At 35.1% G+C, this 14048-nt stretch overlaps 1 protein-coding gene across 1 annotated transcript in view; it reads right to left on the bottom strand.

Moving 5' to 3' along the window:
* Positions 1 to 10205, bottom strand: part of LOC111511970 (microfibril-associated glycoprotein 4) — a 38437-nt gene extending 28232 nt beyond the window's left edge. Inside the window, exons 1-2 of the mRNA XM_074186638.1 lie at positions 10046 to 10205; positions 1783 to 1951 (exon numbers count right to left, since the gene is read on the bottom strand). Coding sequence (XP_074042739.1) covers positions 1783 to 1951; positions 10046 to 10123 — 247 coding nt within the window. The 5' untranslated portion in view covers positions 10124 to 10205. The remainder of the gene's footprint in view (positions 1 to 1782; positions 1952 to 10045) is intronic.
* Positions 10206 to 14048: the final 3843 nt, after the last annotated feature.

Genomic DNA, 14048 nt, shown 5'->3' with positions numbered 1-14048 from the left:
AGTGATTGAAACTTTGCACCAGTCATGTTAAAAAATTTTATAGCACATTTTTAATTTCTCTCTAAAAATGTCCGTATAAGTAAAAATTTATCAGAAAAGTTAAACTCCATGATGAGTTTGTTATGTATACATGAATTGATGACAATTAACCGAACTTGTTCTTTAAAATAAAGGGGATATCTGTCAAAAATAAGCAAAACGTTAACTTCATCCTAGTTGCATAAAATTTGGCATATGGATATAAAATTGCCGTAGACACAACTTTTTCAAGTAACTTTTTGTTAAATTCGATCTAGAAATGCACCTTTTCAATTTTTTTCAAAAAAAAAGTTGAATTTGACAAACACTGAACGTCAGTGGGTCGCAGTTGGCCGCATCATTTTGAGTTAAATTCAAAGCACAAACAAGTACCGAAGGTAAACTTCATTGAAACTTTTCGAAAAAAAAGTTTCCCATATGGTAGGCACTTTAATGGTGTCACTGTATGTTGACTATGATTGGTGAAAGTGCCAATCCCATTAGCAGCCCCTCATCTTGTGTAAAGAACTCGTCTTTCAGTTGGAAATAACAGTTTCGTACACACCATCCCAGTAATTCCATAATCACTTCTATAGGTAAGTTAATTCTATCTTCCAGGTTCTCGTCTTCGGATAGCTGCCCTTGTATGATTTGTAGTGCTTCTTTGACCGGAACGTTGGTGTAAAGGCTTTTCATGTAATCTTAGCCATTCTCTTTTTCTTTTATTTTTCCTTTTACTGGTTCTTTTAGGGATTTCAAATCATTTTATATAATATTAGGTAATGGAAGTCTGAACAGATGGAATTCATCATGAAACATTGTCAATCACCTTCAAACAAAAGTTCTATGAATACGTGTAATCTGTCCACGTTAACATGGAAAGAGGGTAGGTCAAAACATCTGTCAAAGAGTTTTGATTTTTCATTTCAAGTTTGTTATTTGATGAAAATCGGATTCAAATACTTCACTAGCCTTTCAGTTTCCTTCAATTCACGGCAGGTATTCTTCGATTGAAACAAATACATGTAAGAAGCTTTGACACGATTCACCGATACAAAATCGCTCAGATATATAACAAGGCTTATGATACATGCAGATTCATCGCGATCTTTCATTGAGTTTTGTAGGATTCGCAGCAAAATCAGTCGATAGGCTTGGTTGATCTGCCTCGTGATTTCAATGAGGATATTTTCATTATCACGACATCCTTTAACGGTGATGAAACTTGACCCTCGTTGAAGGTATATTAATTGGCTGACAGCAATGAAAAATATTTTCCAAAACCCAGGAACACAAACGTTGTCTGAAGATAAAACGAGCATTTTCTACTTTTCTTCAAGATACCTGCAGAAGGGGCATAAAATCAATTTTGACTTCAAAGAAGTAGCCCGAAAATTAGAAGAAAATTAGATATCAAAATAAAAAATCAAGTGCGAATACTTCATCGTTATTTTTGCTTTTGTATGTTATTACTCTTGTCGAGAAAAAAACTGAAAAACACGCTTTTGAAGAGCTTCGAACTAAAAAGTTAAAAATACTACATATAAAGTGAATTCGAACTATATCAAGGAGGTTACGTTTAGCGCCATCTGCCCGCGAATAGATCAAGCAATAATGCCGATAATTCTGTCAAATACAAATCCCGATATTAAATGAAAAGGAGTGTTACAAACAAACATACATACATGCAGGTGAAGCTTTCATGAAGCGTGTAAAAATTACCTGCATTTCAACTATGGATTCATCTTTGAAATATTCAAATACCTTTATCTCGTTGAATTTGGGATTCAATTAAGTTTCGTAGATTTGGGTGTAGCTGCTCATAACCGCCTCTCAAGTGAATGTCTAATAATTTAGTGAACTTGAATTCTTCGGAATCCTCTGAATGCCGATCCAGATTATTAACAGGATTTTCCTGTTTTTTCGAGATGTTCTGAAAGATTTGAATGAAAAAAATACGTTATTGATAACTGTCACAACAATATCATTCGATAAATTTCAATTCTCACCAGTTTACAGTGTGGAATGAAGAACGAATTTCGTGTAATTGATATATCAATTTCGTTATCTGAATCTTTCCAGAAATGTACAATATGAAGTGAATACGAAGTTTGCTTGGACATTTCTGAACCTACGAGGAACTTCTAATTGATTTCGCATTTCTCAATTATTCAATACCGAAATCAAATGAACAGCCAATCACTATATCATTGGTTACAAAAATCAAATACAGGCTGATTCACGGTGGATGGCACATTAGACGTTTCTGGTGAACCAGAAAACGGATCACTTTGAAAATTTAATGGAGGGCATATTCGGACATTCTCTAGCCAACTAAAATATTTTCGACAATGCGGTGTTGCCGCTTCTATTAGAAAGCAGTAGCAACTTTGAGTTTTCAAATGGAACACTCTGTATATAATATTATTTTTGGAATCTCCAACAATTGCTCGACAACTTTTCTTGATATTTCTCTATACCTATCTGTTACCGTTTTCGAAATAAAAATTAATTTCAATTTTTTTCTTCGAAAATCATGACTTCTAAAAATGCCGATATCTTTTAGTTAAGAAGTACTATGATATCGAAATTTGGTTTGGAGTTAGGTGATACTTGGACACTTCTCACAAGTCAGCCTAATCTCCGTTACTTCAATACAGGGTGGTAAAAAAATACAGTTTTTTCGTTTGCTTGAAAAAGTTGCTGAAATTTGATTATTTTAAATGGAACACCCTGTATATTATTGAAAATTCGGAAAGCTGCTGGAATTTGCTTTCTTTCTATGCATATCATACCTATACCTTACTAGTCAAGTTTCGGACTTATGAACATTTATTTGTGAAAATGTCCCTTCAGAATGGTATTTCCATTCGGTATTTGGTAAGCAGGCCATGATTACTATTTGACAGTAGCGTTGTGACATTCTCCTAATAATATCGACATTTTCGTCACTTCAGAAGTTGCAAATACCTTCAAAACGATGGAACAAAACTATTCAAACGAAGTTCTTATGAATTTGTTTATTATTTTCGGACAGTGCGACAAAATTATCAGCAGAACATGTAGAAAGTTCAATGAAATGTATCCGAATCTACCGCCAATGAACCTCAAGAAATTTATACGAATTCAGAACAATTTCAATGCATTTGGATCAACTTTAAAAGCACCAAGAAACTTGCCTCGACCCGTAACTTTCGAAGACAACCAGATTAATGTCTTAGCATATTTTCACGCATTTCCCGAGTCATCGATAAGAAGTGCTGAAGAAGATTTGGGTATAAAATATTCATCGGTTCAAAGAATCTTGCGAAGACATAAAATGCATGATTATAAATTCACCAAAATTCAAGCAATGAAGCCTCAAGATCCTCAACAGAGAGTAGAATTTTGTGAAATGTTGTTCACACGCATTCAAGAAGATCCACTTTTTTTAAATAAAATTATTTGGACTGATGAATCGAAATTTTCGAGAGAAAGGATTTTCAATAGAAAAAATCGTCATTATTGGTCCAGTGAAAATCCTCACGTCACAAAAGAAGCCGGATTTCAAGAAAAATTTAGTTTTAATGTCTTCTGCATGTTGATGGACAACAAATTGAGGTACGTGATATACGAGGAGTCATTAACATCCAGAAGCTACCTGAATATTTTGGAGAATACTGTAGACAGTTTCGTGGATAATCTGCCACTCGAAGATTATCGAAACTGTTGGTACCAACTAGACGGAGCTCCTGCACATTGCACAAGAGAAGTGAGCGCAGAACTGGATAGACTATTTGACGATCGGTGGATGAGGCGCTTGGGACCATGGAATTGGCCAGCGAGATCACCCGATCTTAATCCATTGGATTTTTATTTGTGGGGAATGTTTAAAGAAAAAGTTTACAAAATACCCGTGCGTTCGAGAGATGAATTGTTAGAAAGGATTGCCCAAACATTTGAAGATTTGGATCCCAATGAAATCAGATCTGCCACCACGAAAGCAGTCAACACCCGCATTTTAAAGTGCTTGGAAGTGAACGGCCAGCGATTCGAACATATTTTGAAATGTTCCACATGATTGTTTTACTTTTTTATAATTATTCATATCAATATTTCCAATTTCAAGTTTCTTGGTGCTTTTTTAAAGTTTATCCAAACATATTGAAATTGTTCTGAATTCGTATAAATTTCTTGAGGTTCATTGGCGGTAGATTCGGATACATTTCATTGAACTTTCTACATGTTCTGCTGATAATTTTGTCACACTGTCCAAAAATAATAAATAAATTCATAAGAACTTCGTTTGAATAGTTTTGTTCCATCGTTTTGAAGGTATTTGCAACTTCTGAAGTGACGAAAATGTCGATATTATTAGGAGAATGTCACAACGCTACTGTCAAATAGTAATCATGGCCTGCTTACCAAATACCGAATGGAAATACCATTCTGAAGGGACATTTTCACAAATAAATGTTCATGAGTCCGAAACTTGACTAGTTAGGTATAGGTATGATATACATAGAAAGAAAGCAAATTTCAGCAGCTTTCCGAATTTTTAATAATATACAGGGTGTTCCATTTAAAATAATCAAATCTCAGCAACTTTTTCAAGCAAACGAAAAAAACTGTATTTTTTACCACCCTGTATTGAAGTAACGGAGATTAGGCTGACGTGTGGGAAGTATCCAAGTATCACTTAACTCCAAACCAAATTTCGATATCATAGTACTTCTTAACTAAAAGATATCGGCATTTTTAGAAGTCATGATTTTCGAAGAAAAAAATTGAAATTAATTTTTATTTCGAAAACGGTAACAGATAGGTATAGGGAAATATCAAGAAAAGTTGTCGGGCAATTGTTGGAGATTCCAAAAATAATATTATATATAGAGCGTTCCATTTGAAAAATCAAAGTTGCTACTGCTTTCTAATAGAAGCGGCAACACCGCATTGTCGAAAATATTTTAGTTGGCTAGAGAATGTCCGAATATGCCCTCCATTAAATTTTCAAAGTGATCCGTTGTCTGGTTCACCAGAAACGTCTAATGTGCCATCCACCGTGAATCAGCCTGTATATCTTGGAGTATTCAGGGTGTAACATGAGTACGTTAAAATTTTCAAGTGATGTATTCCTGAGATAATTTCAAAGAAAAAAGTCTATATGAACTTGTGTCCGAAAATATTTTGATTCGGAGATACGGGGTGTTGAAATTAAATTTTTTTGTTCGCTTTTTAAAAATAACTCTTGCATAAAATGAGTTATTCGCACGAAATTCGGTACCTGGAGTTTTTTTGACGTGGAAAATCATAATTTCGTATCAATTTTCATGTAACATCTAGAGGGCGCTGGGTACGCTGTCATTATTTATTTCAAATTGCCCTAACTTTCTTGACAGTGAACTTTTGGTACTTTTCATGAGAAAACCTAATTTCCACACTTTTTCCAAGTAAAAAAGGTACACTTCCTCAATAACGCTGGAAGTGATCGTTTTCGAGATATTTACAGTTTCATGGTCAAATTTGATTTTAATAATTTTTGTCACTCTCCGCTTGCAAATTAAGTTAATTAAATCGAGTAGGCTATGAAAATTTGTTTATAAAATGAAAGTTCTCTGTCACATTTTCAACTATCAATTGACAAATTCACGGTTCGGAGTTTATAAAGTGATTTTTTGGTACCATGCCCGACTTTACGAATGCTGAAATGGCTGATATGGCTTTTGCATACGGCTTGACTGACGGAAATTCAAGCGAGGCCGGACGCATCTATCAGGAAACGTATCCCTAACGAGCTCCTGCTCATTTTAGTGAGATGGCAAGGAAGTTTTTAGACGTAGCATATCCCAAAAGATGGATAGGAAGAGAAGGCACTGAACATTGGCCCCAGAGGTCACCGGACCTCAAACCCGTCGATTTTTTCTTTTCGGGACACCTAAAATCACTAGTTTGTGCTAGCCCTATTGAAAACGAGGAAATGTTGAGAGATCGCATCATAGCTTGCTGCGGAACGATAAGAAACACTCCGGGCATTTTGCAACTGGTGCGGAAGTTTTTGATGGGGAGAGTCCGTTCATAATTTGTCGATAGCACAAAATGAGGGCCCAAGTCATAAAACGGTCGTAAAACTCGTAAAATCATAGGCGAAGGTTCCTGAGGTGTTTATTCATTAAATATAAAGCTTCAATTTATATTCGAAACTTGCCTTGAAAGGGTGAAGTTGTTACGAACGAAAATAATTTTTGGTTTAGTACATTTTTTAATCGCATTTAATTTACGGCTCGTTGGTGTTTCGGCGTCTACGGCAGTAATTAACGTCTCTAATATTTATTTTGCGAATTTTGTGCAGTGCGTGAGTAACTTTTTTTCATATTCCTACAAACATATACGTACCTTTCGTTCCTGCTTGTTTTGTTTGATTGCTTGCGATGGCTTCGTCATCATCATCAACATTATCAAGTTTTACACCGGTACTGTTGCGTACAGTCAGTAAGTCTGTCTATTCACCAAGAGAGAAGACTATTGTTTTGAACGTTCACGATGCTCTAGTTTCTCAGAATCCTACAAACACTGTTCAGAACATAATCAAGAGTTGTGCCAACATGACGGGCGTAGGGGAGTCAACAATATATAGGTTCCTATCAGAAATAAAAAAAAAGGTATAGCTAACCCAAATACAAACGAATACTTAAAGAGGGGGAGAAAACCTATTGAAATTGATGAATTTGCCAAAAATGGTATTCGAAGGAAAATTCACGAATTTTTTTCCAAAAAAGAAATACCCAACTTAAACAAAATTTTACAAGAAGTTAGAGACGACCCGGATTTGGCTCATGTCGAACGAACCAAATTGTGGCAAGTTTTAAAAGAATTAAATTTCCGGTGGGAGAAATCAGACCGAAAATCACTTTTGTTTGACCGGGAAGAGATAATATGTTGGAGAAGAAAGTATCTAAGATCTATACGAAAATTTCGGGCTGAAGGAAAGCCAATTTACTATCAGGACGAAACGTGGGTAAACGCAGGTCATACTCTCACAAAAATTTGGACAGATAAAAATATATCAAGCTCCAGGCAAGCCTTTATGGAAGGTTGGTCTACTGGTATCTCCCCACCCTCTGGTAAAGGCAGTAGATTAATAGTTTCTCACATTGGCAGTGAAAAAGGATTTGCTAAGCATGGTTTGTTGGAATTTGAATCCAAAAGCACAAAAGACTATCACGAGGAGATGACAGCTGATGTTTTCGAAGAGTATTTTGAGCAGATGATTGAACATATACCACCAAACTCAATTATAGTATTAGATAATGCACCTTATCATTCACGACTAGTTGAAAGACTTCCAACGACTGCGTGGAAGAAACAGGATATCATTGACTGGCTGCGGAATAAGTCCCTGCCTTACGAAAATGGAATGGTTAAAGCAGAACTTTTAAAATTTGCCCGGCAACACAAATCTAAGTTCAAGAAATACGTAGTTGACAAAATGGCGGAAAGACGAAACATCACAGTCCTTAGACTTCCACCCTACCACTGCAAATTAAATCCAATTGAACTCATTTGGGCACAAATGAAAAGCTATGTGGCTAGAAAAAATACGTCATATAAAATACAAGCTGTACGTGAATTGTTATATGAGTCTTTACAACATATTACAGAACAAAATTGGCGAGATGCAGTAAGACATGCAATAGAAGAAGAACAAAAAATGTGGGATCTTGACAATATAATTGATGCGACTGTAGAGACACAACCGCTAATTATTAACCTGCAAGACGACTCGGATTCCGAAGATGATCGTGTTTATTTTGAATTTGAATAGTTTTGTAAGTAATCGTAGTTTATATCATTCAAAAATAGGTATTAATTAAATAAATGTATCTTTTACAAATTGCAAGTAACTTATTATTTTTGAATGAAATAAAGAAATTTTTTTAAAATAAAAATACAGTTTACAGTACCTACAGTTTAGGAATATTAATATATTAATTTATTTAAAGTAACTAATGTTTTAATCATATACTCTACGACACTGGTCACTCATTTCCACTCAAAATACCTACAAAATCGGATTAAAAGTTTTATAGCTGTATTGTATTTCTTCAGATACAAGGTGGGTTAGTCGAAAACATCTTAAACTGCCAGTTTTAGTTTGGTTTTTGTTATTATATCATATTAGCTCTCCTCTCTGTATTTCAGTTCTCTAATGAGGGCCAAACTTGCAGTGAGCTATCAACAAATTATGAACGGACTATAGTAAATAGCATAGTATTTTTCCGAATTGTTTTTTTTACAAACTACGAAATGTAGCACTTTCTAATCGAATAATTAAACCTGACAATTTTTTTTATTTTGGATTGAAAAAGCAGTTCGATAATGCTCAGTTTAGAAGAAGTCTGTACGGGTATACTGCGTATATATAAAATTTGATGAAAATAACTGAAACTGCAAAAAACTTTTGACAAAAACCTACCATGTTTCGAAAAATTTCAACAATCTTTATTTCGAAACCGAATCATTCTTCGTTAAACATGTTAAAGGAAAAAATTGTTTATTTTGACGAGATCCACCACATACTTAGTTTTTGTAATGTTCTCAACAACTTCACTTAGCGTCCCAGGAGCTAAGTAATATGCATCGATATAAAAAATTGTAAATATCTCGAAAACTATCACCTCCAGCGTTGTTGAGAAAATGTACCTTTTTTACTTGGAAAAGGTGTAGGAATTAGGTTTTTTCATTAAAAGTACCAAAAGTTTACCGTCAAAAAAGTTAGAGCAATTTGAAATAAATAATGACAGCATACGCAGCACCCTCTAGATGTTACATGAGAATTAATACGAAATTATGATTTCCCACGTCAAAAAAACCCCGGGTACCGAATTTCGTGTAAATAACTTATTTTTTGCAATATTTTCCAAAATGTTAGATATACAATTGAATCTTGCACAGAGCATTCCCACTGCCTTTGTCTGCTAACAATCTAGCTGGGGAAATTGATACAATTACACAGATTGGTCATAATAATGTTTTCAACGCAGATACTATCCAGAAGTCAGTCAGAAAACGAAGCCGTAAATTCACTTACAGATTAATATACCCCCAGATCAAACAATCAGAAATCAAGAAATGGGTAACTCCAACATATTTCACAAAAAGAACAGAGATAATTGCGGGTTTCTTCGGAAAAAACTATGTGGAAGTGGGATCTGGTTTCCTTTTCAATGTCAAAGATAAGATGGACATGTTGGAGAAATCTGGAGTTTATAGGCGTAAGTGTCCGGAGTGTAATAATGTTTATGGGGGACAATGTGGTCGAAATATCCAAATACGGTATGACGGACATGAAAGGTCCTCGATTGTAAATTCAGGTACTCAATCAAGCCAAATACCTTCATCATTTCCTACAGGGGTGCTATATTAGGGTTAAACCAAGGCTATTAAGGCTAAAAACCATCGTTAATTTAATGTATAAGTTTGAAAAAGTCCTTATAGGATGAAACTGCAGTAACGTTAGTTACAAATAAAAGTGGTAAAAATAAAGAAAGTTTCAATTCTCTTCTCTTCTTGTTAGATATACGTCAACTTTATTTCCTAGAGGTAACCATTTATCAATACTCTAGAAAATATGAACCCCTATCGATAGAACACCACAACAATACCAGGTACAGAAACGCAAATAAATTATTTCATCATCAAACCTGAAAAGTATATTATGCAGAGAGCGTGCCTGTTTCTATCCACAAAAACTAAAGCAAATAACGCCAAAGATCACATTTAAAAGAGAACTGAAAAACTATATGAAAAACACCCCAAGAATTGAAATCCACAGAATTGTAGAAAAAATAATTTATAAAAACCCATTATTGCCCATCTGTCCAAATATTCATTCATACATTTGTATGTTCAACCGTTAACTATATTTTATATATCTATATAACATGGTTGAGCCTATTTTTCAAATTCCATATAAGTAATTAATTTTATGTGTTCTGTTCTCAATTTTATGAAAGTGATTCTATAATTCCAATTGGTCAAAAAAACTCACCTGAATATCACTTTCAATCCAAACTCTAGCAGAGAGAGCACTCAAAATGCAATTAAGAATTAAACTTAGAAGAAACATTGCTGTCGAACGCCAAACTGAGACTTGCTCGAAATAACTCTGATATTTATATGGAATGATTTCAAGTTATCACATCACATCGTATATATCTATATTTACAGATGCCTCCACCACAAAGGTTATATTTCCAGTTATTTGTTTTCATGTTTTTTTGTTTTCTGAAGAAAAAATAAATAACGATATTGGTTGAGGAAGCAAACAGTCCTTGAAGAAACTCGAAACTCAAGGCAAAAGTTCAAACTCCTCATCGAGCACGAATTAAACCGGAATCTTTACTATTCTTTGATACAGGGTTGAATTTTTGAATATAGAGATCCACTTTTGTGTCACAAGAATTCGTGTACTTTTGATCCATCCATGCAGCACATCATGATATTTAATAACCGAATGTTTTACAAGGAATAATTTATTTTAGATTAGTATAAAATATTTGTTTAATAATCATGAAATACAAATCAATTAACAGAATTCAGATTATTTAAAGAGGGAAAGAAAAAAACTCCTCTCAAAAGTGACTATTTGTTCCCTCCTGTTTATAGAAAAGGACATATGCCTCTCCACTCAAGCGATTTTGGTGGAATTGAGGACACGTGTGAATCGTTATATTTATTCCATGTGCTACTATAAAAGTGTTTGCAATATGCTGTGTAATGCCCATTGTAAGTAGTCCCACTGTGATTTGAAAGTGCATATAGATTGTAACGACAAGGAGCCACATTATCTGATGCATAATTGCTCATATACACTGTGTCCGTAAAGTATGGAACAAATTCATGTTTAGCTAAACAGGCCATTTTAAGAAATAATCCTGAAACACGTCGATTTTTGATGTTAATTATGTTAATATACAGGGTGAATTACATTCGAGTAATGACGTCACCGTCATTTTTTTTTAATAGATCACCCTCATTTTGTCTCAATTTTCGGATTACTCTAGCTGAGCTGATTCCAAAAATGTATCACATGTTGATTCCAATTGGTACAGGGTGGACAAAAATACAGTAGTTGTGTGTGTGCTAATGAAGTAACGCGTAACATTCTTTATTAGGTAAATTAACAATATTATCAAAAATACTTATTGTCTAGCGGCAATTGGTTTGAATGTAACACCCCGTAGTTTGCTACATGTTTAAAGTAATAAAAATGAGCTGTTTCCAAACATGTTTGGTACTTGTGGTCTAGCAGACAGAATATGAAAGAAATTATTTCTTATCTACATTTATAAAAAACATAGTCGTCTAGTTTTTTGTGGAGTATCATTATTTGTTTAGTAATTTATTGATGTTCAGTGACAGTTTAGTACTACAATATTTTTGGTATTCGTGAATATTCGAATGATTGCTTAGATTTAATTGGAAGTAGAAATGGAGTTAAGTGTAAAACAAAGAATTGAAATACTTATGATGATTAGGTATGGAGACAGATCGCGAACTCAGATGGAAGCGTGCAATTTGTTTAATGATAAATATCCAGAAGGACCTATAACGCGTTCAACAGTCAGTAAGCTGGAAACGAAATTTCGAGAAACTGGTACGGTTGCAAATGTACGCAAATCAGGTCGTCCCCCTGCAAATGCTGATACAGCATTAGATGTTTTACTGAGTTTTGAAGAAGATGCGCACACTTCTGTTCGTAAAGTTAGTCGCGAAATCGGTGTTGGCAAAACAACGGTACACAAACTATTGAAGCTTGAAAAATGGCATCCTTATAAAATCAAACTTGTGCAAGAATTAAACGAAGATGATCCTGATAGACGACTCCAATTTTGCGAAGAAATGATGGATAAATGTCACCGAGACCCTCTCTTGATACAAAACATTATTTTTTCTGATGAGTCCACTTTCACGTTGAATGGTGCGGTTAACCGTCAGAATTGTAGATACTGGGCAGAAGAAAACCCCCACTGGATGCGTGAGCATCATACACAATACCCTCAAAAGGTAAATGTATGGGCTGGAATTGTAGGAAATCGAATCATTGGACCCTACTTTATCGAAGATAATTTAAACGGGGCAAAGTACCTTGAGTTTTTAAGGGGGTATCTCGTACCTACTTTACGTAATTTATTTCCCAGCAGACGTAATCCTGGAGGTTTTGATGAAAGTTTATGGTTTCAACAGGATAGTGCACCTCCACATTATGCTGTAGATGTTAGAAGGTACGTAGATTAAATTTTTCCGAACAGGTGGATTGGTAGACGTGGACCCACTGAATGGCCAGCGAGGTCACCAGATTTAAATCCTTTGGATTATTTTCTGTGGGGCCATCTGAAGAATGTTATTTATAAAACGAAACCGGCAAATATTGAAGATGTACAAGTGAAAATTCGAACAGAAATAAACAATTTTACGCAAGAAACCATACACAAGGTTCAACAAGAATTTGTACACCGTTTGGGTTACTGTCAAATACAGCAAGGGCTGCAGTTCGAACATTTAATATAAAGTCATGCATTCCAGCATATTCTGTCCGCTAGACAATAAGTATTTTTGATAATATTGTTAATTTACCTAATAAAGAATGTTACGCGTTACTTTATTAGCACACACACAACTACTGTATTTTTGTCCACCCTGTACCAATTGGAATCAACATGTGATACATTTTTGGAATCAGCTCAGCTAGAGTAATCCGAAAATTGAGACAAAATGGGGGTGTTCTATTTAAAAAAAAATGACATTGACGTCATTACTCGAACGTAATTCACCCTGTATATTAGATTATTATTTTAAAATACGGTAAATTAACATCAAAAATCGACGTGTTTCAGGATTATTCCTTAAAATGGCCTGTTTAGCTAAAAATGAATTTGTTCCATACTTTACGGACACAGTGTATAATCCTTCTGAAGAAAACTCAATGACAACATTCAATTTGCCTCTGAATATTTCCGTTGAAGAAAATCTTCTATTTAATTCAATTACTGAAATGCGGGGAAACGTATGGATTGATAGGAATTCATTTTCTTCTTTCCTTGCACCTCGAACCGGTTGGTTTTCATCTACATCTAAGGTTATTTCTTCTGTGAAGGAATCCAAGCATTGTGACAAACTCAATTGGCCAGTTCTTTGTGGTATAGGGAGAAACAAATCTCGGAAAGGATCGGAGGTTACTGATGAGAATCCACAGTGTGTGCACTTCATAGTAGATTTTAATTGACCAACGAAATTGTCTACAATCTCAGAGTTGTTCATGTTCAAGTATCTCAGCTATGACTCTTGCGCTTTTCCACTGTCGCTCAATTATTCGTCAATCTCCGTTAAGATCGGTTTGGGTTCCTCAGTAATTCCATCGAGGTCCTCATGTAATCCTTTTTGAAGATATTGAGGGAATTCCTGGGCGTCTTGATGGGAAGAATCTGACTTTCAAAGCAGGCAGTGTTTATTACTTTGTCAGATGAAACTACTGACCACGACTCCTTGATAACTTCTGCAGTCGCTTTGAATAAAGCACCTTTCAAACGAGAATACCAGTATTGATATCTTCCATGTATGTATCCATTTTTAAATATTTCAGCAACCATCTCTCCATTCAGTCGATGAATGAGAGAGTTTTCCAAAAAACGGAAACTCATGAAAACCCGTTAGTTAGGGAAGCCACAGATTATGCTGTAGACGACCCTTCCCGATATAGAAGGCCCCGACACTCTGTCGAATGAGGCCCTCATGTCCCCCGTTAACGGATGAATAACTTTTTCATCCATCCCACCCCAGCCAGGTAGGGGTATCCCGTGAAGGGCGGAACTGATGTCTAAGGACTTCATGCCGTCACCAATTCAGTCATGAACCCATTGGTCCCTTTCAAGACCAACAATCAGCCAAAAGGGTAGGGGAGATGGTCTCCAAACCTGGATGAAATCACGATGACATTCTTGACAGCAACCATCTCGTGTTTGATAAACATTGGATTATACTGTTTTATGAAA

The sequence above is a fragment of the Leptinotarsa decemlineata genome, unplaced genomic scaffold, assembly GCF_025532065.1.
Source record: "Leptinotarsa decemlineata unplaced genomic scaffold, Ldec_3_MD MMD2_P_RNA_scaffold_4, whole genome shotgun sequence".
NCBI classification, from domain to species: Eukaryota; Metazoa; Arthropoda; class Insecta; order Coleoptera; family Chrysomelidae; genus Leptinotarsa; species Leptinotarsa decemlineata.
Note: the sequence above shows the minus strand (reverse complement) of the source record. Positions and strands in the feature narration are given on the sequence as shown.